At 38.9% G+C, this 26,264-nt stretch overlaps 1 protein-coding gene across 4 annotated transcripts in view; it reads right to left on the bottom strand.

The window, feature by feature from the left end:
• LOC123961036 (protein unc-13 homolog B-like) overlaps positions 1–26,264 on the bottom strand; it is a 110,042-nt gene that overhangs the window by 9,818 nt on the left and 73,960 nt on the right. For all 4 annotated transcript variants that reach the window (XM_046036135.1, XM_046036136.1, XM_046036139.1 and 1 more), the window contains 6 exons: positions 24,605–24,731; positions 23,961–24,057; positions 21,169–21,312; positions 16,549–16,626; positions 16,116–16,193; positions 143–231 (listed from right to left, as the gene is read on the bottom strand). In XM_046036135.1, coding sequence (XP_045892091.1) covers positions 143–231; positions 16,116–16,193; positions 16,549–16,626; positions 21,169–21,312; positions 23,961–24,057; positions 24,605–24,731 — 613 coding nt within the window. The remainder of the gene's footprint in view (positions 1–142; positions 232–16,115; positions 16,194–16,548; positions 16,627–21,168; positions 21,313–23,960; positions 24,058–24,604; positions 24,732–26,264) is intronic.

The following is a 26,264-nucleotide window of genomic DNA, read 5'->3' as shown; positions in this document are numbered from 1 at the left end:
GGGGGGGGGGGGGGGGGGGGGGGGGGGGGGTGCAGACACAAACTTAGACAAGAAAACTTCTGCACGGCTGGCGGGGGCTTGTTCCTCAGACATCCATGGAATACTGTGTGAGTTTATATATGTGTGTGTGTGTGTGTGTTACCTCTTTGCAAACATGGTGCTGAAGTTGTCCAAGACGGTGCTGAGTTTCACCTGCAGCTCATTGAGGATCTCAGCTGCCTCTGTATCCAGCTACAACACACACATAAATGAACACAAGGAGAATAGTGATAACAGGTTATTTACAATCAGTTATACAACCACCACGAGATTGGACAGCTTGGCCCTGTCACATTGGCTACGGTTTCAATATCTGGTGCATCCAAAACCAAGTTTACTTCAATTTTGCCTCGTTTCATCCCTCTTTTGCTATGTCTTTCTATCTTGCCTCTATTCTCACTTTGGACATTATAAACAATTATTTACCAATTAAAAAGACCACCAAATATACCTCGGTAACACCCACTGAATCGATTTTGAAGTGAGAACAATTTAAGCTAAAGTTTTATACCTGTACTAGGTCCATCACCTAAACAGCACACTGTGAAGAGACTGCCTTTAATCTGATCAAGGCAAAGGAAGTTTGCTTGTATCGTAATTAATTACTGTGATTAATTGTGTTTAACACATGAAAAAAAATTTAAACATAAGCATAATGTCAAATGTGAATAAATCCAGGTATTCATACACATTTAGCAGGAGCCACATTTATCAATGTTTTTTAAGTGTTGCCACGTAAAGAGATTTATCAAGAGGACATGAGTGGTTAAAAAAAGTATCTATTACATTGGGTAACATAAGTTTTTAATTGAAATAACTTTTAACTTTATTTTTTTGATGAAGCACTTTTGAAAGTGCCAATTAAAACATTTGATTTAGCCGAACCTCATTTAGCACTACCTCAGCCTTATTGTCAGTAATGATTGTGTTGCTCATCTTTCTGTTTCTCACAACACGTATAGGCCTATAATGAGGGTACAATGTCTTTCAAAGGCATGTTGTTCAGCATGACATTTTGGGGCTGTATGTTTTGTAAAAAAGGCCTGTTCAAGCATGAGCAGATGGGTGTAAAATAGGTGTGATTTAACCTTGCTGGTGCAGGTGTGCAAATGAAAGCATGTTTAATAAATACCAATTTTCTTGATAATTGAGGCCTAACAAGGTGGATAAAGATATTAGAGTGGAGAAGTGTGCTGCAAGTATGAAACTGTTCATGTGTCTGGATAATGTTTGCCTTTTCAACCACCATTTGAATCTGCTTCATACATGATTTGCATACTCTGATTTGCTCTAGCGGGAGCATTTCAGCTTGAATATGATGTCCACTAGCCATTAGGAGGTTTTAGTCCAACAACACCATTGTACTAAAGGTAAAAGTCTCTTTATGGTGATGCACTCCACACTTTGGAATAATTTTACTAAGCATAAAGAATGACTTTCCAACAAGCTCACACTGAAGTACAACAATCAATATCAACATCTTAGTAGTTTCTCCTCAGTGCATTTTTGGATGTTTGGTGGTTGAAAGGGCAAACATTATACAGTGCATGTACATCTTTTCTAGTGCAGGAATACATTTCGAGTGTGTGGACAAGATAAGTAAGAGTATGTTACACACCAGATTCATCTCTCAGCATCAACAGATGACACATTGTGACTAAAATGAGGGTGTGACTTACAGTATGGGCACATTTTGTGTTTGTGACGTCGCTGCTGGATGGCAAATGTACACAGATCAGTAAACAGGAAAGAAATGCTGACTAAAATGCTAATCGCAAAGATCGTGACGAAACAAGATTTCAGCCACAGGAGTTTGAAGATATAATGGTAGAAACAGATGAAAAGCTAATTCATGTCTCTTCAAACCCATTGAACAGTGTTTGAAAAGAGCACTTCAGGCTATAAAGACCACACTATTTCCTGAAGCTCAAGCTCAAGGTCTTCAAAAATATACCATGAAAAGCTGAAATAAAATTCTTTCTTTCTTTTTTTTCTTACATTTAGTGGAAATCATTTGACAGCAGCAGGCTGTCACTCATTCCCTGGTTAAAAGAATTATTGACAGTAGAAAGCGGGATTTGGTGAACATAATTACATATAATAAACTGAGTAGGAAGCACAATGAGTAGAATAAAAAAAAAGTAGAAATAAGGAGGAAGTGATCCAAAATTAGCTGACTCTTACACATTAAAGATGTTGAGGATATTTTTTTCAGTACAAAATATTTAAGTGAGATCTGTGCGCTGACAAATGACTTCTAGGGTTAAAATATCACCACCCAGACCCCCAGATCTGGCAGGCATTTCATGTCCTGCTCAGGTTTACTTCAGCAACTGGCTACATTGACCAGTAAACCGGGGGATCAACCTTTCTTCCTGGTTTTGGATGGTTCACATTTAGACTCAAGTAAATGCAGGTAAATACAAAATAATGACTGCAGCATCTTAAGGCCAATCAGGCAAAGTGCTGTTGAACCAGGAACTGAATTTTTCCATGAATCAGGGCATCTGGGAAATAAAAAAATATTATTATGCTTTTTGGCTTTTTCCCTCTCCTTTATTGAGTTATATATATTTTTTGTGCATGTAATAGGTTTGCAAAGTGAAAAAGCCCAAAGTCCAGCCCAAAGGAAGTTCCCATCCCCCACAGAAAACTCTGCTCTGAGCTGCCTGAAAACAACTCGTTTGTAGTCCAGCCGCTTCCGCTTCCCTTTCATCCTTGTGACGACACAGGGATGAAAGCTAAACGCGCCTAATATAATGCTCACCAAGCGGCTACTCTGACATGCCCTCAAAAACACCGGTTGAAAAACACTGAGCTTTCAAACACTAGCTACCCTCCAGGCTGTCAATGGACATAAAGCTGTTACTGTGATGTAGAGACAGACAGTAGAGCTGCTAACGGGAACCTGTAATTTTGAACCTGTAATGAGCATAATACCACCTCTTTAAGAGTTTTGATGGCCCAACACACCAATGTCTAATCAACCTGACTTTATTGCCAGCATGACTATTATGCTGCATTAATGCATTATCGTCAGAAGAGTACAAACAAGAAAACCTCTTTTTTAAGCTGAATTGATTCTATAGGTGCTACTATCGGATTTTTTAAATATAATTGCCAGTGATGATGTCTTTGCAGCCATTTTGCCACTTGTTTGTTGCCACTTGTGTAGTATCAATTCACAATATCTCCAACTTGGCATTACAAGTCAAAGGCTCAAGAGAACACTTTTCCCCACTGGGCTGCTCGTAGATACATTCTGATCTGACGTGGAAGCAGAACATTCAAAAATAAATGTTTTCATTTGTCAATTACTATAAAGAAACTAAAGCTGCAAAGTGCAGTTCTCAGATAAACTGGCTGGTGGAGCCTGGTATAAGACCTGAAATAAAGCTGAAGTACAGCCTTAGTAGGACCTCAAGTATGCACCACGTTACACAAGCCAAGTGGCCAGACAACTGCAGGATAAAGCATCCCACGGTGTCTTTGTGCTATCGATAACTGCGTTAATGGATAGAGGACATTGGGCAAACTGCCATAACATATAATTGGACTAAGGGAGGGCTGTGACTTTCAAGTGATAGTGTTTTAGTATCTTCCAATTTAATTGAGAAATGTTTCAGTGAGTGGAGGAGTCCACTCCGCCCCTTCAGTCTGCTCTTGGTCTGAATCCAAAAATGAAATGTACAGCCGTGTTTACGGCTAAGTGTTGAGCATAGTCAAACATCTTACAGGCATTTGGAAGTGAGTGCACACATGAGTGTGTGAGGTGACCTTGAGAGATGAATGAAAATACGGGGCAAAATCCTCTTCAATATTAGACGGAGGATGAATCAAGAGCAGTGAGAGTAGATATTGTCAAGCCTAAAACTGGAATGGTAGATGAACTAGGAAGATAAGGAGTTTTTTTTCATTATATGGCCTCTAACATCACATATTTGTAAAAATAAATAAATATTAGTAAGAAAATAAAGATCCCCAGGATTTTGCTTTCAACTGTTTCGGGAGCAATCGCCTATTCATCCACATTTTTATTGGATTTTAGCTGTACAGTTCCCAATCGAACACCACCATTACCTCCTAAAGAAACATAATCATGTTTGCTAGGTCAACACTGTACTCGAAGGTACTACAAATTCTCAATTCACTTGTAATTCTTCAAGACTTTGGGAGGAGAAAGAAAGTGAATGACTAAAAGGAGGTGCTTTTATGAACAGAAGGAAACACACATGCAAGCCTCATACACACTCTTTCTTACTAGAATTACAGCATGAAACTAGAAGGGTCCTTTATAGGTAATAAGTGTTTTGTCCAACTCGCTAATCTCTCTCTACCACCCAACTGTACCTTCTTTGTGGCAGCTGTGGCTTCAGTCTATCCCGGAAAGACAGAAAAGAAAAACAAGAAAAAACACAAAAGGAAAAAGAAAAAGAAAAGTCACACAATGCTGTGCAGGATACTGATGATTCACACAAACTACACAGACGCAGGGTTTTACATTACGATACACAGCAGGTAAAAATAGTGTGAGGGTTTATTTTGGATAGGTTTTTGTGATATTGTCTGGTGGATTGGGTAACAGTGAGTGGGTGATTTTAATAAAAGCTTTTTGTTTATTGCCTCTGGTTTATTGGGATGCTACAACACAAAAGGGAAACATCACCTGTAGAAGTCCTATGTTTCACGGTTGTCTGCTACAGTACTGCTGCACACTTCATTCCAAACAGGATTAATTTAGACGACAGTCCCATTTTTGGCATCTCATACAGATGTTTTCTATTAAACTCACTACATGGCTGGCCCAATAAGGCATACTAGCGTTTAAAAATACACATACTTAGACAAGTAGCGGCAACACGAGTCTCACTGTTCATACGGTCTGTTAGGTACTTTCTGTGTACCTGGATAAAAAGAATATAGACGCCAGATGACAGCAGAATCTTCCCTTTCTGACTTTAGAAACAGACAGCAGCCATAGTGCGAAATGTGAAATGTCTAGTTAAAAGCAAGTAAATCCACTCTCTAAGCAGAGGTTCTCACTCATTCCTAATCGTTTATGACGACTGTGAACAAACTGCATAACAAAAAGAAAATCTGATTAAAAGTAAACAATACTTGTTTGGCACAATGTCAAAGCAGAAATAAAAATATGATTTTAGAAATATACAAAATACACATCCCAATTTTGTTCTAGCTCTACTCTAAAACCTCAGAAATTCCCCAAATTTGACTTGGTACAAATGAGACATTGTATTCAAATATGCTAAAAAATGAATAATAAACAAAAGGGTCCAAAAACAGTTCACAGTTTCATTTTGTTTAGGGTCACAGGGGGCCCCGAACAGCTGCTTACTTTGCTGTCTTACAAGTACTACCTGCAGTGTCAATGTTCAATCGGGTTAACTGTAAGACTGGGGTGTCTATTGTACTATGGCCAACAGGCTAGTCTGAATTCAGGAGTTGCATTTAAGAGGCGGATAAGAGGGAAAAGCTCTACAAAGGAAAAAAGGGAGTTGAGTGTGACAAACAAACCTTGTTTACTTCCTCTTTTGACTGGTGGAAAAAAAATATATATACATTAGACATCGCTCCTCTACAGTTACGTTTTTTACCTTTTTGAATATGTTCCCTGCATAAACACAAAACATGCTAAGAGAAATGGTTAACCACACAGAAACAAAATTAAATGCTTAAGCGCAAAGAAAAAAGATTCATCCTGGACACAAAAAAACCCCTTAAATTGAATCACAGGTTGCTGCCTCTGCCAAAGTGTTATGGCAAGTGATTCCTTGAATTGAATTCTGGGAAAACAGGGGCAGCAGACAGAATGAAACTATTGACACGGTCAAATCCTCCACTTTATTGGGCCACATGCTCATTCCAAGGCCCACATACACACTCATAAGCACATACAAAAAACTTGCACCTCATATACTGAGGTCCATTCACAGTTTGAAATTTAATTTGTACATGTGTTATTACACTTGTTAAAACTGCCCTTATTACTATAGTTTTTACAGTGTGGTATAAACCACTCATTAATAGTTTACACGCTGCTTATAAAAGCTAAAAAGAGGGGTAACCAGGTACAGCATAATTGCATGTCTCTGTAGGACTTTTTCAACCCTCAAAACATTTGCGCTTGCACACCAGCCACTTGGAGCATGAAGTCTCAAGAGAAGATGTTACGGTTGTGATCAACTACACATAACACTGTCTTCTACAATGGGGTTTTTTTTGGGTTCACACTGGGCAATTTTAAGTGAGGTTAAGTAATCAGGTTGCATGACTGATAACGGTCTTTGATTTTGGTAACCAATCACATGGAGATGCAACTGATTATGAGCAGCAGTCCCTTTTTCTGGGCTTTTTCAACAGAGTCAACACTGTCTGCCATACACATCGTCATGCACATCCTCTATTTTGAATGTATTTGCCATTATCAGTCCTCACTGTTCTCCTAGAAGCAATTCACCTTTTCAGGAATAACGTTCAGGAATAATAAACAGTAATTTCAAGTACAAGAATTTGGTGCCACCGATGAGCATGCCCGATGAACATGCCTGCACCCCATTTAATTAGGCTCTACAATTTTTTTGTTGTATAAGGTCACTTCCACATTTTGTTAACTTAAAGTAAAATAAATCTGATACCTTTACTGGCTGATGCCAAACTTCCTTTTCTACGTTTGACAGTATTTTCAGCAGTTAAGTCAGTACACCAAAGTGATCATTAGGCCTTTAATCAAAGGTGGCAGGACATCATACATCAATACAAATTCTAAATACAGGACAAACTACAGAAAGGTGCATATTGTAGGACCTTTTAACAGGGCTACCACTAAAGCTTTGAAGTGTTAGTGCAAGCACTGCTTGATCACAAGATTTCTAAAGTGAGGTTGATTATGTGCATTCTAAGCACCCACCTGCTTGCTCTTAGTGTCCTCCTTTGGGGAAAGACAAGAAAGGAAATTTTTAAAAAGAAAGCCAACATTATTAATGTCTGTTTCTCATCCAATCCCCCCCCCCCCTTCTACTGAGCTAGCTTTAAAAAATAAAATCCAACTAAGTTGCAATTTTAGCATGTAGAGTCAAGTAAATAAACGAGAGCATTCAAAATGGCTAAACAAGATGAGAAGTTAGGGGAATGTTACTGGGTAAGGAAAACAAATCTGAACAGATTCACAGAAAAAGAGCTGAAGCCTTGGAGCAGAAAGAGGAAGTGAAGGACAGAGTTAATCAAACCAACCTGCTTCTCTTTGTCTTTCTTTTCAGTCTGTAAGGACACACACTTGTGAGTGAAATACGCTTAGATGCTAGAAGCACCAGTATAAACACATGTTCACACAACATTCACACACTGACATCGTAACAGACGCGCTCATTTCAGCACTTTTATTAGGTTCACCGTAGCTGTTAGCCTTTGGTCCCTCCAGACAGTGACTAACATATTAATAAAGCTTTTTGTTGCTTTCAAGTGAGACCCTCATAGGTCTGGTTTTAGCTGATTCATAGGTTTTATTTCCAGCTTGGAAATTTATGTCCCCCGTCTGATGGGTGATAAAAACTTTGCTAAAGCATTATATTTGATGTGTACAATGTGTTTCTCTGCTCTACAAGTCTGGACTTTACTGAGAACTATTAAACTATTAAAAACAACTTATCGATGAGTGACTTTGGCCTCATGTTGTAAGAGATTAAGACAAATATATCTGTCAATCCTTCACCTTAGCCACAGTGCTATTTCTGTCAGATTTGTGCTCATTTAATGACCAGAAATGTGTTTTTTTCTTTGTTTGCCCAATTTTGAGCCACTACCTCTCACAGTGGGGTCCATGTCATTACTAAGTCTAACTGCCATCCTGAGGAAAGAGCACACAAGCTCCTGCCTCCTCCAGTTCACTTCAACAAACTGTAATGTAACTGTACATTTTGGATCACACAAAGTGCCCGCTCTATTGTTAAACAATCTTACAATTTTCAGTTAAAGTTAAATTATTTTGGAAACTCTCCTACCAACTCCTGAAGGAAATATCCTGCTCTTTAGCTGCTAAATGCTCCACTAAGTTCACCAGCTGGTCTCTAACTGTGTATGTCTGCTTTTTGCTGCGGAGCAAGTAGTGTACAGTGGCTGAAGATTTTTACCATACTGGGTGAGCAGATTGAACAAGTGCAAATCTACAAACACTTGAGTATTTTAATTGATCATCAGCTCTCTTTTAAATTGCACACTGATTAACTTTTCAAACTAAAAATAGGGTTTTATTTTAGAATGAAGGCCCATTTTTCATGAAAACCAGGAAGAGATTGGTTGCTGTTACCTTCCTCAGTGCACTTCATCACGGTGTCTTATAGAAATGCGCCTGACCAATGTTTACCTTTGTTGGATACTGTTTACCAAAGTGCATTAAGATTTGTGACTGCATGTAAAACACTTTTTACACAATGACTAACTGGCCTTCATTTTCAGTGAGGAGGCATTTACATTGGCTTGCTTTTATTTACAAGTCTGTCCTTGATATGCTCCCCTCTTGTCTTTGCACAGGTCACGCAACACCACTGGCTATAATTTGCCTTCTAGCGACTCATATTTGCTGTCTGTATCTAAGGTCCGTACAGAGCTTGGTAAGAAAGCTTTTAGCTACTCTGCACCTACCCTCCACCTGTAATACACTGCAGAGTGATTTGCAACTGAGAAAGATTTCCTTTGGTGAATTTAAATCCCGGATGAAAGACTAGGAATTATAATCACTGTCACTGTTTCTAAAATAGACAAATTTCTTTTTTCGTTTAGATATTTTTTAACTGTGTATCCAGTCTTTGAATGTACTTTGGGTGTTTTGAGGTGTGTTTGGTTTGTCTGTAGCTCCTATTTTTAAAACAGTTGCAGTTGTGAAGTTGCAGCCAGGCAGCTAACAATGAGCTGAAACTCACTATAAAGCTCCGTAATGATAATTCTTTGTCCGTTCATCACTGAGTGACACCATTCACATTGTTTTCACATTGTCATTTGATACATTGTTCTTTTAACAATATCGATTATAGCAGATTTAAGATTAGGCTTATGCACAGAGACACACAGACACATCTTTAAACTCTTAAAAACATGACTAGTTTGCATGCACACAGATTAACAGCAAACACACCTTTTCCTTCTTGGACTGAGACTAGGGAGATGTGAAAAAAGGAAAGAAACAGACAAATGCCATAAATATTAAAAATTAAAAAGAAACACAACACAAGATTCATCATTGAGTATCAAAGGGTACAAGTGGCCCTTGGCTGATGGCTCACCTTTTCCTTTTCAAGCATTTGGACAAAGAAAGAAAAGAAACAAAGACATTTAAAAAAAGACAGAAAACAACAAACAGAAGGCATGGGGGAAGGCAATAAGTTAATGGTACTGTATGATGACGGAAAACCACTGTGGAAACATGAACACATACGTTATACCTGCTCAGACACACACTTTCTTAAACACCGTTTTACACGGGAATAGCAAAGTGAATGGAGAATTTAGTCAATCGTGTGAGGATTTCAGTCAGGTCTAAGGTAACAGCCAGTAGGAGAGGAGAGATTAGTTATGGACATGTTGGGAGACCTATTGTAAAGAAAGCAAACCTTTTCCTGCTCCTCCTCACTGTCATCATAGTCTGAGGAATCGTCCTACAGGAGGACAGATGGTAAACAACTGCTTTCAGCACAGCACTCACCAAAGTAACACTTATACAACCAACAGAGCTCAAGAATATTTCATTTGCAAAGCAAATTCCTCGTACGTGTAAAAAACTACTTTGCAACAAAGCTCTTTCTGATTCTGATTTTTAGGAATAAATATCTGCTCAGTGATCAATATTTAAGCTTAATTGTGTATCAATATTCCACCACATTTTTCCAGCGTGTCTTCCAGGCACCTCCCTTTGTTGTCTCCTTGTCACGAACAGAGGAGACACGCTGTTGTGGGTTCTCAACAGCTATGAGAGCTCGGCATCTTCCTTGTACTGCCGAAAGTTAAAAATATCTCAAGTTTTTGTTCCCCACTTCAACCAGATTTTCAATCTTCTCAGAGTAATAGCAGGAGCCACGTAGTACCCTTCCCTGAAGCATCTTTTTAGTGCTGCTAGATGAAAAAATGTCGGGTGGAAACAGTCACTTAATGTCACAGCAAGATGCTAATCTGTATTTTCAGCAGACAAATGCTGGACTTTTTCCATCAGATGACTGGGAATGAGGGAACAGTCACTGAACTCAGGGGTAAAGTCCAGGGTGCATTTGGTTTAATCGTATTACCCACTTGTCTTCAAGTCACCTGTGATTATGGTTTAATAAATAACTTCATATTTTTACAGAATAAGGCTGTATTACTCCACTGTCATTATTTTGGGGTTAGGGTTATATTTTGTATAATTTTTGCCGTGGTGTGTCTCCCTTTTGTTGTGGCCACCTGAGCCAGGCCATAACACCACAGACACTTTAGATTCACCTTATAAAAAGACAAAGAATTGAATTTGGTCACTGGTGAAAGAAACAACTAAAACACTAAAATTTGATTAACATTTTTTTAGTTTTCCAGCAGTTTGCTCTGGCCACTCTTTGGGATCCCAAGAAGTGCAGCTTTTAATATAATTAAACACATAACAGACAGCATCTACTCTTCTACTCAATACTGAGTGTGTATATGACGCTTGCAATTTAATATTGTATTAAGATTCTACTTCATTTTGGTGAAAACAGAACATAAACATACACAGGTGAGTCTAGTTCACAAACACAGCAGAACACACAAAACACAAAGTCCTGCCACTAGGTCTGACCAACCAACCTTTTTCTCCTTCTCTTTGTTGTCAACCTACAGCAATGGCAGACAGGACAAGGCAGGACAGGAGAGGGCAGGACATGAAAAGCAGGACAGCATTAGCAATCATGCCTTTTTGCAAAAATAAATGTTAAAATGCTAAAATCCCACATATTTCAGAACTTCACAACTGGCAAAATGCCAGAAATTTGATGTAAAGCACGCCATCAACAGCTGTATGAATGGGGCAACGCATGAGAGCAAGAAACATTTAAAAGAGAAAGAGAGTTATTGAGGGGAGCTGTACTGCTGAACAGTCTGCACACACACATATCGTCTTTGTTAGTTGTGAGGACATTGTGTTGACTTCAAGTCACTTTAACCATAACAACCAAGACATAATTAAGTCGTGACCTGCTCTCCACAATGTGTGAACAAGTTTGTTTGTCTTCTCACAAAAGAATACTGGGGTTCCCTTTTATAAACAAGGTTCAAGGTACATTTATTTGTTGTTCTATAACACAAGGCTGCACAATGAAAGAAATGAAGGTTATAGCCCTCCGACAGTACAGCCAGTATGTTTTCTGACCAACTTTTATAAATACATTCATGTCAGACACAAAATACCCTCTCCTGCATAACACAGGAGCAGCACATTTAGCTGGCCTATATCAGTATGCGTAGCCTCACCGTAACATCCATTTAACATCTGTTAAGATAACTTCAGCCATTAACCAGCACAGCCAAGACTTTCTTCACCCTGTGCTCCAAATCTGACTTCCTCTTCCTCTCTGACATGCCACAGACCCCCCACAGTCAGCTGACAAACTAAGCCATTTCAAGAAGCCATTTAGTAGCGACTAAACACAACATTTTTATACACTATCAAATACAATTATCTGGCAGCCCACTGTCTAGTCTATTAAGCACTCACTAGAGGAGGGAGGCTGTGTTAGTGCCCAGCTGTAAAAGTGTTAGTAGCATGTGGTACCAGAGGCTTTATGGACATTTTGGCATCAGGGATATGGAGGGATTTATTATCTCTGCTTGAGGAGAAGCAGATGGGGAGTTCAAAGGGGTAACAGTCACTTGATAATAGGCAAAAATCATGTATTTTAAATGTTTTCCTGGGATCTCGGACAGTTAATGTTTATGATCACAATAGGTCAGAAAAAATAGGTCAACCACGGCTTGAAACCTCAAAATCTCCTACTAAGCAACATGGAGTCTAGGTTTTTATTTTAGCCAAACACTACACCTGTTCTGTCCCAAAAGGTGGGCGGGTCTCAGTTTGAAAAGTTGATGTTACCTACAGTGCTACTTTCATGCAGTAATCATGATTTAGCAACATTTGAATCCATTTTTGAGTGGCAATCTCTTGGATGTTTTTTTCTGATCTTCAACTTTGAATTTTGCTTATTTAGTTAAAAATAGTTGTAATATTATGTTTTGAGGGGCTTTAAATGGAGATCAAAGCTGTATCTTTATTCAGTCCTCATCAGTGTAGTAAAAGGTCAAATGACTGAGAACTGGACAAGGAATCTTAAAATGAGTGATTCGTTGTGATTATACATGTCCATGCAAAATTGCATGCAAATGTGTGCAGTACATGACAGACAACTTTATGTTGTCTTCTGTTGTAAGGGGTTTTAAAGTCTTCTTTGTGTATGACATCCCTAAAGGTAGAATACTGTGACCAAACAAGTTCACAGTCACAGTAAGTTCAGAATTTAACGAGATGAATAATTGTTATAAAGTTATGAAATCTGCAGATTCTAGTGTTTGAGATTAATATGATACAAAAAGTCTAAGATCTCAGGAAAATTACAGATTTGTTTATAAAGGATTTTTGCCATAATGGTCAGTTTATCCTTATTTCATTCCTTCTTACCTCGGACCCCTCCGAGTCTGAGCAGCCAGACTGGTGTTAAAATGGAAAAAAACAATAAGAACAGAAAATGAGACAAAAAGAATTAGAAAAAAAGAATAAAGGGCATTTAATGAAATTATATCGAATGAAAACTCAGCGGGGATGACCTACAATGCACTCTCTCACCTTGGAATCCTGTGACTGTCAGCCGTAAGGACAGCCCCAAACAAAAGAAAGTTATTTTAAAATAAAAAGGCAAGGTGAATTAACAATAATGAAAGTGATTTTTGTTTTTTGCTGGCAGCTCTTGCTGATGCAGCCTACCCACCATGTCATCCTCCCCTTCATTGTCATTGATTGCCTGGTGGAGATGGTACAGATATAAAAACAAGCAAATTATATAAAATGTAGGACTAAGAAAATGTGATTATGTAAACAAAAGAAAAATGCATAAGAGACGGCCTTATAAGAAATTGTTGCTCTGCTGAGGTTTTGTAGGGACACGGCTAGTATACTGTAGGTTTAAGCGTCATTCTCAGATTATGCTGTTGTCCACTAAAACAATTTGCTAAACGAGACACTAATTTATGAAAATGATAATACTGCTAGCCACATGCTCAAACTAACTTCCAATGACCGCCGCTACATCACAAAGAACAAAATTATTTTTATTATCTGAGCTGAAAGTACTAGAGCCTTAGCTAGGCTCTCTTAGTTACAGCCTAAATCTGTGACAGCATAACGATATTTTAAACAACCTTAAGCTTCATGTTTGTGTTTGTCCATTTCCTGTTTCAACATGACAGTGCCCTCATGCACAATGTCACGCCCATAAATAAATGGTTTTCACAGTTTTGTGTGGAAGAACCGGAACAAATGGTTTACACAGAGCCCTGACCTCAACCCCATCCAACACATCTGAGATGAACTGGAACACAGACTGTGAGCCAGACCTGATCACCCAACACCCAACTGATGCTCTTGTGGCTGAATTGGAACAAATCTCTGCAGCCAGGTTCTGAAATCTGGTGGAGAGTCTTTCCAGAAGAGTGGAAACTGGTATACCAGCAAATTAATGCCCCTGCTTTTGGAATTACATATTTGACATACGGGTGTATTGTTTGAGTGTCCACATACTTTTGCCTATTAATTCCAATAATTCCTGGCCTTGGTTGAAGATACTTTATATTTTAAAAAGAAAAGTAACTGATCGCAATGCTGACAGGAGAAAGATATTTGTTTTTGTGAATTTCATTGGATTTCGGGAACTCTAACCTGAACTAACAGACCTTTTCTCACAGCAAATATTTGGACTTGTCAAAGCAGGAAAAGCATATTAATGATGGCAGTGAGCCAGCATGCACAATAGGGCCTGAATGGAAAGCAGCCATGATTCATGTTATTAGGTACACCTGTGTGTGTCAAACCAGTTTAAAACCACTAAAAAGTACTTTGAGGTTTGAGCTTGTTGACCCACCTCCTCATCAAACTCCTCAGGTTCCTCCTCGTTCTCAAGCTTTTGGACAGAAGTACCGTAGTAAAATGAACAGTTTTATTTAAACATAAATTATATCAGGTGGAAAGAAAAACACAAAGTTTATTTCAGGGAGCGACAACTGGGAGTCTATGAAGGAGGAGGAGGAGGAGGAGGAGGAGGAGGAGGAGGAGGAGGAAGAGTTGATCACTCGCTTAGGAGTAAATTGGGATCAAACTAAAAATAGACACAGACACACACTACTGGGTAAAAAGAGGTTTGACAGGTGGCAAGAGGTTCAGGGTGGGGTTTTCGCTTTAATGAACTTGTTTATTTTGGATGTTTATGTTCCAGGAGCAACAGGGGAAATGGGAGCGAGAGCAAAAAAAGAAACCTAGACATACCCTCTCTTCCTCCTCAGTTAGCTGGAGAGAGAAAGACAGACATACTCACTCTCACATTACTTAAATTAACTTGCAGCCTGTGCATGCACACCCTGTTCACAAGTTAAACAATTTCCTGAACACCTGCGGCACCTTTCGCACCTTTAGCAAGTTATTTTATTATGTACTGTGTATATAGAAATACTATTGTTATAGAGCTTCTCCACCGTTAATAGTCTAAAAATATGTCACCAAGGTTACTTTACATTCAAGCAAGACTGAATAGTTAAGTGAATATCGCAGCAGAAAAACAAGAGTGGGAACTTCTCATAGGGCTTTTACTAAAGATGTAAACATACTGTACATTTGCAAAATTTAGTTAAGCCAAAGACGTCCTTATTTGGCCATTTCATTCCCCTTGCTGACCTGTCTCTCCTGGTGAGACATAGTCATTAGTGTAGTGTAGATTTTATTCCCACAAAATACAGTGTTTTCAACTGACTTTTTCCACATAGCACATGGAACAACACAAAAACCCGCTTCTTCTTCTTGTTCTTCATCATTTTTAAAGCTTTGAAGCACAACTACAAGTTCAGGACAAACACACACACAAAAAAACAGATTCCTGCATGCATATAAAATTCAACTCTGCTGCTTCTGCTTGTAACGGCAGATGAACCCAAATACATATAAAATGGATCCATTACATTAATTGGGTCACACCTGGAGGACGGTGAGATGACCCAAATAGCTTTGTCTATATACTGGAACATGCCATTGCCAACAGGAAAAAAGGGTAGATGAGGAATTTTTGTGCGCAGGAATCTTTTCCAGCACCTTTCAAGAAATGCCTCTGGTGTGAACATCTGTAACCTCACAAACAACTAGATATTTGGAAATCCAGAAGCAGTTACTGGATAAGCTGTGCATGCCAAAACATTTTTCTGATTTAACAACATACTTTTTTCCCAACAGCATAAGATTTCTTTCCTTTAATTATGTGGCGCTGGTATTGGTGGGTTGAAAAAGAAAAGCACTCCGAGTGACAACAAAAATTCAGACAAACACTAGTGTAACAGCCATCAGTACATCAAGGCATTTTGCTCCTTCTAGATTGGATTTCTTCTCTCTGGTATAAATGTAACGACACCACGTGCGAAGTTGTTCATTTTCAAAGCGGTTCAGGAAAAAACTCTCCAGTCAACCCCAGTTTGTCTGAGTTACAGCTCTTGCTGTGTGCTATACCAGAGTTTGTCTTTTACATCACACTTTTCCCACAAATTTGACTGGGAAAGCCATGTTAAAATACCACGTGAAAATGAAAGAATATTGCGTTGAAACTAACAGTTTTCAGTCGTGTACTTTAAAGACCCAAAGCACTGCAGGCTTTCATTTCAACACTTTGTCCTTGAACCAGAGAGATAGACCTCATACAATCAGTGGCTTACAGGCTGAAATGAAAAAACTTCACACTCTCAGGTCTCCATGGCAGATGATTAAAAACCACTGGTGCAGGACAAGTGTGTATGTGTGTACATCTGTAAATGCTCACCTGTTTTGCTCCCATCGACTCAAACATCTTCTCCAACAGGACCCTCATCTGCTGGATGTTGTTCATCAGCACGCAGGGCTGGAGGAACACAGATGAGTGAGACAACAGGTGCATGAAAAAAACAAAACGAGGGAGACAGAAAGTCAATTAACAAAGGAAACATCAGGAAAGTAAAAATAAAAGAGCAAATGAATGTCAGGCACAAAACAAAACAAAACAGAACAGATGATGACAGGAAGATGAAAGAACAAAACAAAGACAAAACAACAGACATGGAATTTAAAGAGTTATAGAAGTGGGCAGAAGCTACTAAAATATTAATCCATTCCACAGAAAGAGCACTAGCTTTCAAAGTGCTCGGTCTCTCCCCAAATCAGAGATGAGCTCAGAGTGAGGCGGTTTGGTAGCAGAGTGGCGACGCAGCAGTACTCACTATCTTCTCCTTCTCACAGTAGGAGGGAAAGCTCTTGGCCAGCAGGGCACAGTACTGCAGCAGCACTTTGGTGATCGTCTGTGGAAACAAGATAACACACACGTAGGACATGTTTACTCTGGGAACTTCTGGAGAAGTGAGTCTGAACGCTGGCATTTACTCCTTTAGTTTGATTTGTTTGGTCAGGTGAGAACACTGCTGTTTGAACTCAGGTGGCATTAAATATTCACACTGTGACGACTGAAAAATGTTTGTCTGTCTTTCTGCTAAGACAGCTGCAGGCAGTTTATTAGAAGTGAAGATGTTCTGCAATCAAAGGGTTTGTTTCGGATTCTGGGGCAATGCCAAATTTATTCAAGTCTGTCAGAGCAAGTCTCAAGTCACATCTCAGGTTTTTCAGAAAGTCCAAGTCATAAGTCTTCCTAAGCAAACTTGCAATTGACCATTAAAATGACATTTTCTTTGTACTGACTCTTGAGACTTGAATGATTTTCCCTTAAGACTCAACTAAGTTATATGTAAGTAGAGTCTCATAACAGTCATGTGCAACTCACTTTTACTTATGTCCATGTCCAACTGTCAACCTAACTACAAAAGTGAAGGACATATAGATATGTGGAGGTGGACATTGATGTTAGATGTTCCTTATGGCTTGACGACTAGCAGAGCAAACAAGGCCGTCAAAAGTTACAAGGCATGAAACTGGTTTTGTTGGGAGTGACAGAGTGCCTAGTTGGTGCCACTGTAATCCTGTCTGATTACAGAAAGCACCAAGCATTGTGTGTTCATTGATTTGGCAACATTGTTTAGGTATTATGTGCTAATTTCTGTTTTTGCAATGACCCTCCTGCCAAACAAACACTGTAGGCGGCACTCAAGAGGCATATTTTTCCTTGGATCTCTCTTGATGAACAACTTCTCTAATTTCTCACTTGTGCAGCCATGCTGGCTATCAGCTCTCATATCCAACAAACCAATTCTATCTATTTTAAACAAAGCATTTTTCTTCTTGCCAGGAGAATAAAACTCGTGTTTGTTTCACACTATGCAGTGTCCAAAACCATTCACTTCTTTATTTTTCACCCCATGTATCAAATTTGACTCAGAGTTGTCAATTTAGTAGGTAAACCTCTACCATTAAACAAATTAAACATAACAAGTCAAACATCATATGAATGGGGTGTGTGGTACTGTTTTAATCAGGCAGACCAGACCGGTTAAAGTCAAGGGCAACTGGACTTAGTAGAAGACGTTTCGTCCCTCATCCAAAGGACTTCTTCAGTTCTGACTGACTAGTAGGGAAACTCAGCTATTTAACCTCAGTGGGGTCGTTTGCCTTGTTGATATCGCTGGTTCTCTAGTGTTCCTGGCTGTTGTAACGACAGTCGTTATGGTCATTAGGACCGAGGCCAAGACTGAACGACCATCGTTGGCATCTTCACCTGAGGCCAATAGGTTAGGTCTGTCTTACTGTGTTCTTGGGTTTAAAAAACACAGGGCTGTTGTGTTAGTTGAAAATCCTCCTGAGTTTCTCTGATACTCCAGACACGTATGGAATCATAATGTTGTTGCGTTTGACCTTCTTTTCCTCCTCCCCTGTAGTTTTGTTCTTCCTGGATCTTGTGGCTGTTTTCACAAAGGTCCATTAAGGTTCCTTCTCTCTGGCTTGGGCACTTGTTGGTATGTTTTCCGCTCTGTGGTGCAGTGTTCACATGACCCCTAGCTTATACTCCAGTGGGTGGTGGGAATCGAAGAGTAGGTATTGGTCTGTGTGTGTTGGTTTTCTGTAAATACTAAGTTGCAGGATCCTGTCCTCTTCATTTTGTACAGCGCAGTCCAGGAAGGCCAAACTGTTGTTGTGAACATCTTCTCGTGTGAACTTGATGTTACTGTCCACAGAGTTGATGTGTTCTGTGAAGGCTTGCACTTCCTGGCTTTTAATTTTGACCCAGGTGTCGTCCACATGTCTGTACCAGTGGCTCGGTGCTGTTCCTCGGAAAGAGTTGAGGGCTTTGCTCTCCACTTAGATGTTTGCCACAATTGGGGATACCGGTGAACCCATGCCATGCTTCTGTCTGTAAAATCCTCCGTTGTACTGGAAATAGGTGGTGTTTAGACAGAGTAATTTGCAGATCTGGTCAGGGCTGAGGCTAGTTCTGCACACAATGCCTTTTGGTGAGAAATGATGAATGTCACGTTTGTTTACAATACAACAGGGTACTATTAAATTATTCAGTGAGTTAATTTAGTGGTTGCGATGGTAAATTGGCGACAGGAAATGACAAAAAACTGCGCCTGTAACTCTGTTACCTCACAGCATCTCGGGCTCGCTGTGAGAGGTTTCCCTACTTTCAGCTGAGTCAGCCAGATGGCCTTCTTACACTAATACATTAAACATGTTGCCTGGTAGCTGCCTGCATTACTTAGTATGGTTTCCTCTCATTTTATGACTCTGCTTTTCTGCAGCTAACATCTCACGCTGAACTCCAAAATGAACTATAACTGTGCTGCTTTGGAGGCAGAAGAGAAAGTGATAAAAGGATAAGAAAGGCAAAGAATAAGGACTTGGGTGGTAACAAAGAGGCAAAAAAAGAAACTGGACGAGATATGTAAGGACATAAAAATAAAAGGCAGATATAGATATATCTGTAGACAAAGAAAATACAAGATGGAGAGTTCATAGAGGAACAAGATGGCAAGACAGTAGAAGAGTAGATGAAAAACTAAGCTAAGCGTAGACAGGGAGGGATGAAAAGGTAGAGATACATTGGTTAATTCTGAACACCAGAACCCCAGTTATAAGAGGGTGTGCACACTTATGCAACCAGGTTTTTTGAGGGTTTTTATTTGTCATTTTTCCCCCTCAAAGATTTCAATTTGTTTCTCAATTGAATTGTTCACATTATAGGTCACATTAAAGGTGGAAAAAGTTCTGACATGATGTATCTTTGTCTCATTATTTTACATCATAAGAACCTGGCATTTTAACAGGGGTGTGTAGACTTTTTCTATGCACTGAGAGAGAGAGAGAGTGTGTTAATTTTTTTAACACACACAGACATACACACACGCTTACTGTTTTATTTATTTATTTATTTAAATATATATATATTTTTAAACACACACACACACACGCACACACGCTTACTGTTTTATTTATTTATTAAATTTTTTTTTCTTTTTTTTTTTTTTTTAACACAAATGCGCTTTGATTACTTTATACTTTAATTACTTGTTTAATGAAATGTATGGGGTTGATTGTTCTTATGTTGTATGTATGATGCTTTGGCAATATTGTTGTTACACATTCATGCCAATAAAGCTAATTTGAATTGAATTGAATTGAGAGAGAGAGAGAGGGAGAGAAACATGAGTGAAGTTGCGGAAAATGAAAAGGGAGTCAAGGGTTGAGGACAAAGAGATGGAAAGCTCAGAGTGATGGCTTACATTAGCCATTCTTTATTTAATGAGTCCCATATTGATTGAGCCATCCCACTACACACATACACACGGAGAAATATATGTGCACATATTTCTTCTGCAGAGAAAGGTTTGTTAGATTTAATGGCTATGCCTAAAAGCTTAAGACCTTAAATTAAATTTGAAGAAAAAATACAATATCAAAGGTTCAATAACAAAACATTACACTGTACACTCCCATTTTGCAAACAAATACCTGAAACTCATCAGTCAACATCTCACAAAAGGCCCAAAAGATTCAAGAGTCAAACAAAGACGAACTGTGTAAGAAAAGCTCTTGACTCATAATTTAAAGCTGCGCCAGGAGCACTCATCTGTGCCTCAGTGATGAATGGCAAGCAAGTTAGTAAAGAAAGAGCTCAAACGTACAAACAATAGCTTAAATTTTTGATAACCTTCCCTTTTATTTGCTTCCCTCTTAAGCTTCTTTAAAAAAAGAAAATTTAACGTTTACCGAATTCATTTCGCAGGATGTGAGGATGTACTGCAATCTTCAGCGGGGAAATGTTTACATTCATCCTTTAGACCACAGAAATAATCCCAATGAAAACTGTCTCCAGTAGGGCTGCAACTAATCATTATGTTCATTATCACTATTTTTTGTGATGCCTAGTTAATGTCTAAAAGTTGCTCTTTTAGATTGATCAGCAGTCCAAAAGATATTTGATTTACTATAATGTAAGACAAGGAAAAGCAGCTAATTTGAGAAGCTGGAACAAGCTAATATTTGGAATTTTTGCTTAAAAACATTGCTTAATCTAGCTTGGTGGTTTACATCTGGGGCGCTGTTTCCATTCATCTCCACTGTACTGAGCCAGAGGCAGAAAATACAGAAACACACATCTGAAGACATGGCCAAATAAAACCCAAACTAACTTGTTTTTCTTTTATAGCTTCCACTGGAGGCAAAATTGAAAATTGGGGGACCCGACATATCAACAGTACTTTTTTAGAAAGAGAAGAGAGCTTTTTTAATGTGCTTATAATGTATATGAGTGACATGGTGTCTGCTAGGCTCATAGGTAGCAGCCTGCATGTGCACAAAAAACAGTGAATGAACAAACAAACCCATGACATGAGGTTGATCAGTAGTACATAGACAGAAACTGATATAAACAACGTTCTTGTGTCACACCTCACCTTGGCAAAGCGTCGGTTATACTGGCCCACCACAGTGGGGTCAGGGCAGTCCAGCTTCTTGATGATCTCAAAGCTCTGGTTGAGCTGAGTGAAGATGTCCACCACCGAGCTGGAGAACAGAGCATGCTCAGACGTCTGCTGGAACTGCAGGTGGAGGGAGGGGGGGACAAATTGCAACAATTTTAGACCACTGGTGCTCTTTTCTTTAATCAAAGCCTCTCTCCATCTTCACTCTGCTGTTTTCAGGAAGTACTGTTCCTCACAACAACCACCTTCAGGACTCATATGTCCCTCTGCTTCTCTACTTTCCTGTAATCAAATAATAACTCAAACCATTCTTACTTATTTTTACTGGCTACGGTAACTGTGTTCTTGTGTAATTATTCCGCAGATTTCAGGGCACTCAGACCATTACAATCATCATCATTTGCTTGAAATGTTGCTGGTCTGGAAATAGAGGGCTCATTGAACTTTTGCACTAATACTATGTTCCAATAGATAAATTCATCAGCTAAATGGCTAAAATGGAATTGGAAATGGCGCCCAGAGGGTTGGTAGGGTAGTTTGTGGTAGTTAAGAGAACCATGGCATATATTTCCCAAGTGTCTGAGTCCTGCTGTTATATCCTGTAGTCTGTGTCTCTCACTCTTAGAAACCTACTGTATATGGATCCACATCTGGTTCTTTAAGAGCCAAAGGGGGCTGATGAGCACTTAACAGTTCCTCAATAAAATCTGTCTCTAATGGACTCCTTGTAACAATAAGTTAAAAGAGCTGTGCCATCAGGCTACATAAGAGAGTAAAGAGTGTGTGTATGCTGAGTAAAATAATATTTGCTTAGAGTATCCCCTGATAGCCAATATACAAGAACATCCTTTCTGCATTTTTTTTTGGCATTTTTGGAAATAATCTTTCTAAATGTCCTAACTGTGACCTAGTTTAAAATAATATGCGAGTGGCATATTATTCACATGGCATATTCCTCTCATTGCAACATTTAGCCACAGCACCCTTTCATTGTTTAGTACTGAATCCCTCAGTACTTTCCACACTCTTTGCTGCTCACTTGAAAGCTATGACTGCACTGTTGCTTCTGCTGCTCCTCCACTCCTGAGCAATTGTGAAAAAAGATCCAGTCCTGTGCAGAAGGCTCTAGCAAAATAACTTTTGCTTGAGTCTTGAGTCTTGAGTCTGCAATGCAACATCATCTGGCAAGGTCAGATGAAATTTTCTTCATAATATTACAAACTGCTGTAAAGTGTTTTAGTGTCTGATAAGCCAAAGCAATGTGAGCAAGACTGAAGAGAGTGCAACCATCTGTATAGGCAATGAAGAAAATAAAAAACAAACCTCCCTCCACCCATACTATCCATATGGAAAAAACTGTGTGTCATGTCAAGTTTGTACATCAGCAAGTCAGGTCTGAAAGCGCCCTTAGTGATGGAGAACCAGATCAGTTTGTGTGCCCACAGCCCATTAAAAAAAAACATAGGACTTCTCCAATGAAAACATTTGAGTGCCTCAAAATTATACTTTCAACAGTCGAAGTGTTCACTTCCAGCCCTGACCTACAGGCCTTTTCTGCAGACTAAACTCTCTCAAAATAAACTCATAGAGGACAACAGTGTTCTCTGAAGATAAAGTGCAGCCTTGGGACCAACAGGAGGTCGAGAGACAGCACTTGTCCATCATTCTGTTAATCTGGGAACTCTGCTACACCTGAATGAATCGAAGCATCCTTCAGATGCGTCCATGAACAAAAGGTCATGAGACTGAAAGCTGTCTGTCATTCTGTTGTTGAGTGCCAGTATTGTACAAAGTTATCATTTTAGCGGCATAGGTTTTCTACTGCTGTTGCACCTTGGCTCCTTTATACAATACGATCAACAACTCAAAAAATGTGGTTTCACAGTGCGACAAATGGTTAGGAAGTTGCTGTTTTATGATACTTAATTTGGTTCTGCTGTATAACTAAGTAGGTTTTATATTAAAATAAACCAGTTGTATCGGTTTTTCATCACAAGCAGCACTTGCAACGGAGAAATTTACATTTTAATATTCTGCAGTGTTAATTATAGCAGTTGCTTTTTGTGATCATTTATAAGTATTTTCATCTTGAGTTTCCATTTGTGTCCTGATATTTTTATATCCTTATTGTGAGCACTGTGACCGGAGTCGTAGTTCTTCAGTGTTTGCAAGTGGGGAAAAAAACAAATAGGAACATATTACATTTAGAAGATGTTTGTGGCAATACACCAGTAATAATAGCTTAGATCAAAAACACAATGTCTCGTCTCACTAATTGAGGAGGCTGAAAATTGTTCCTGTTTACCTAAATTTAATTGTGATGTCTGGTGACGCAATTTCTCCAGATAAGAAATTTTAAGTTTTCCTCCAACTGAGAAGCTAAAAGAGATCATTGGAAAAGTTGGTATAGATATTCCATATAACTCCAGAACTATACATCCATGAATACGCTGCATACAGGAACTGATAATAATTCATTTGGCACACTTTGATGGTGGCAATTTGCCAAAATGTACACAAATACAGGCTGACCTCATGGCAACATTTTACTTCCTGTTTAATAAAATGTTGTTATGGCTTTCCCTGTTTTCCCTCTAATTATGTTCTATTATTTTACATGTTTTTCTAGCCATTGCCGATAGTTTTGAGTAGTTTGCTGGCGCACAAGTAAACAGTAGACTTTAGTAAACGGGCACAAAAGAAACCGATAAAATCCTAGTCTTTCCTACCACAAGGCCCTTCACATTTTCATTTGTTTGACTCACCCCTTCTCTCTTGTCTCTCTCCAGCGCCGCATGCATAAACTCCATCGACACCTCCTCGTTCTCAGCCAGCCACGCCAGGACAAACTGGAGAAACCACCTGAAACAATAACAACACACAAACAAAACCTTCTCTTAGATGAACAATAAAGTTGATACACTCTAATGGATGTGTTTTTAGTCTATTGAAATTAGTGTTGCTTTGACACGGAGTAAACAAAATGTTTGGTTGTAAAGCTTGAAGATTAATCTTTTAAATCTCATCTTATCTGTTTTATTTTATCTGTTTGTTTTATTTTATCTTGAACTTGACTCATTTTAATTGACTCAAAATGTTTTACTCATGTAAAGCACCTTGATCCTTTGTTTTGAAAGGTGCTGCGTCAATAAAAATTTGTATTATAATTATTACCATTACCATGTCATCTTTCTATTGTCCAACACCAGTGAGGCGCGCTTTGAGTGTGTATCTATCATTGTGTATGCAACAACAGGCACAATCTCAGTGGAAAAGCAGAAATCATGAATCAAGATGAGTTCCTTTTTGTCTGGAAGAGACAGGGATAGAGTGATATAATGAGTGTAAAAAAGTGAGAGTGTGTGTGTGTGTGTGTGTGTGTGTGTGTGTGTGTGTGTGTGCGTCTTACCCAGGGTACTCAGGCACAGCGTCTCTGAAGGTGGGCAGGTCCTTTACATACTCGTTGTAAAGCCACTTGACCTTGAAGTGCAGGTTCATGTAGTCAGCTGTCTTGCAGAGCCTATGCTTCTCATGTTCTGTAAAAAACGACAACCACACACACAGAAATACACTGTTTTCATCAAACTCTAATCAGAGATGCCTCGGATATTGAGGTGCATCATTCCCCCAAGTTTGAACTACTTTCTAAGTAGCATTACTTAAGATATCAAGGGTAACAGAGGGATGGACCAATAAACAAACGCACAGAAAGAAAGAAATCTATCCTTAGTCTGTCACCTTACATTCATTGTGGGAAATAACGCTGTTAAAAAAAGAATCCAAAAGTTCCTTGAACCTGCCAGAGAGTCAGACAAATAAGACACTCCTGCAGTAGAGTAACACAGCGACTCGCCTGGGCCAGTTGTTATTTTAAAAATGAATCTAACAGTTGTGAGATTCTTCACTGCGAGTTTCATCTAAATCCAATCAGTGTTCCAAAGATCAAACACATGAATGGAGGAATGAGAGCAAGGAGACCAATCCTGGAGACCAGGTGTGATTTCAATTTGGGCTCCAATTATGGGAGGACTCCAACATTACAAACAAACAGTAGTAAGTGGAAGTGTCAGTGCCACAGTTTTATCAAAATATTTCTGTAGTTCTAGGATGATCTTATATCATGGAAAAGCAGTAAGAAAGTTAATATATTTGTAATCTATAATTCATACCATATTTACTGTGAGATCATTCAGTGTGAAGCAAGTAGAACATGTGATGAGGAGTCTATTTCTACAGGTCTTACAACGAATAATTGAAAACAGGGTCATTAGTGTGTCATTAGTCATTAATGTCATAGAGATTAATTTTCTCATTAACAAACACACATTTCCTATAGATCCGAGTTTCCCACCCCCTGGGGCCGCACAGATAATTTGTTAATGGCAAATCGCTGAATAATAACATCACTTTGTAAGCTATTCTTTGCACTAATTACCTTGAACTTGATGCATCTGTCTGTACTGCATGTTCATCATGCCCCAAACAACAAGGTGCTGATTTTTAAGTAAAGTGGGTCATCAGTATGCAAGGTACGATGGTAGCCTGCCATCATTTCAACCTGAGTAATTGCTGAGGGGCCTTTATTTATTTTATTTAGCAAGCAAACACAATGAAATAAAGACAAAATAAAAAGTTTCAATTTTCTAGTTTTCTTTTCATGCTGGTCCATTTTTGCTCCCTCTTGTCTCTCTCCACCCCTTTCTCTCTCCATTATTGCTTAACTCCTATAAATCATGCCTGAACCAACATTTACATGATTTATAAACAGACACGCAACCCCTCAAAAGTCTATCGCGAGATCTTGAGGTGTGGAGAACAATTAAGTTTGTTTTTGTAAAAGTGGTCCACAATGCAAAAAAGGTTGGGAATCTCTGCTATAGATGACTAATCACAAATAAACTTACACACAGACAGACACACACAGAAAGACACGCACACGCACGCACACATTGAGTCTTACCAGTGTAGAAATCAACATTGCGGATGCGAAATGTGGTGACAGCTGAGATGGCAGCAGAATTATAAACCAATGAGTTTATAGAAAATAGAGAAGCAAGGTTGATAAAGCA

This window comes from Micropterus dolomieu, linkage group LG21 (genome assembly GCF_021292245.1).
Source record: "Micropterus dolomieu isolate WLL.071019.BEF.003 ecotype Adirondacks linkage group LG21, ASM2129224v1, whole genome shotgun sequence".
NCBI lineage: Eukaryota > Metazoa > Chordata > Actinopteri > Centrarchiformes > Centrarchidae > Micropterus > Micropterus dolomieu.
Note: the sequence above shows the minus strand (reverse complement) of the source record. Positions and strands in the feature narration are given on the sequence as shown.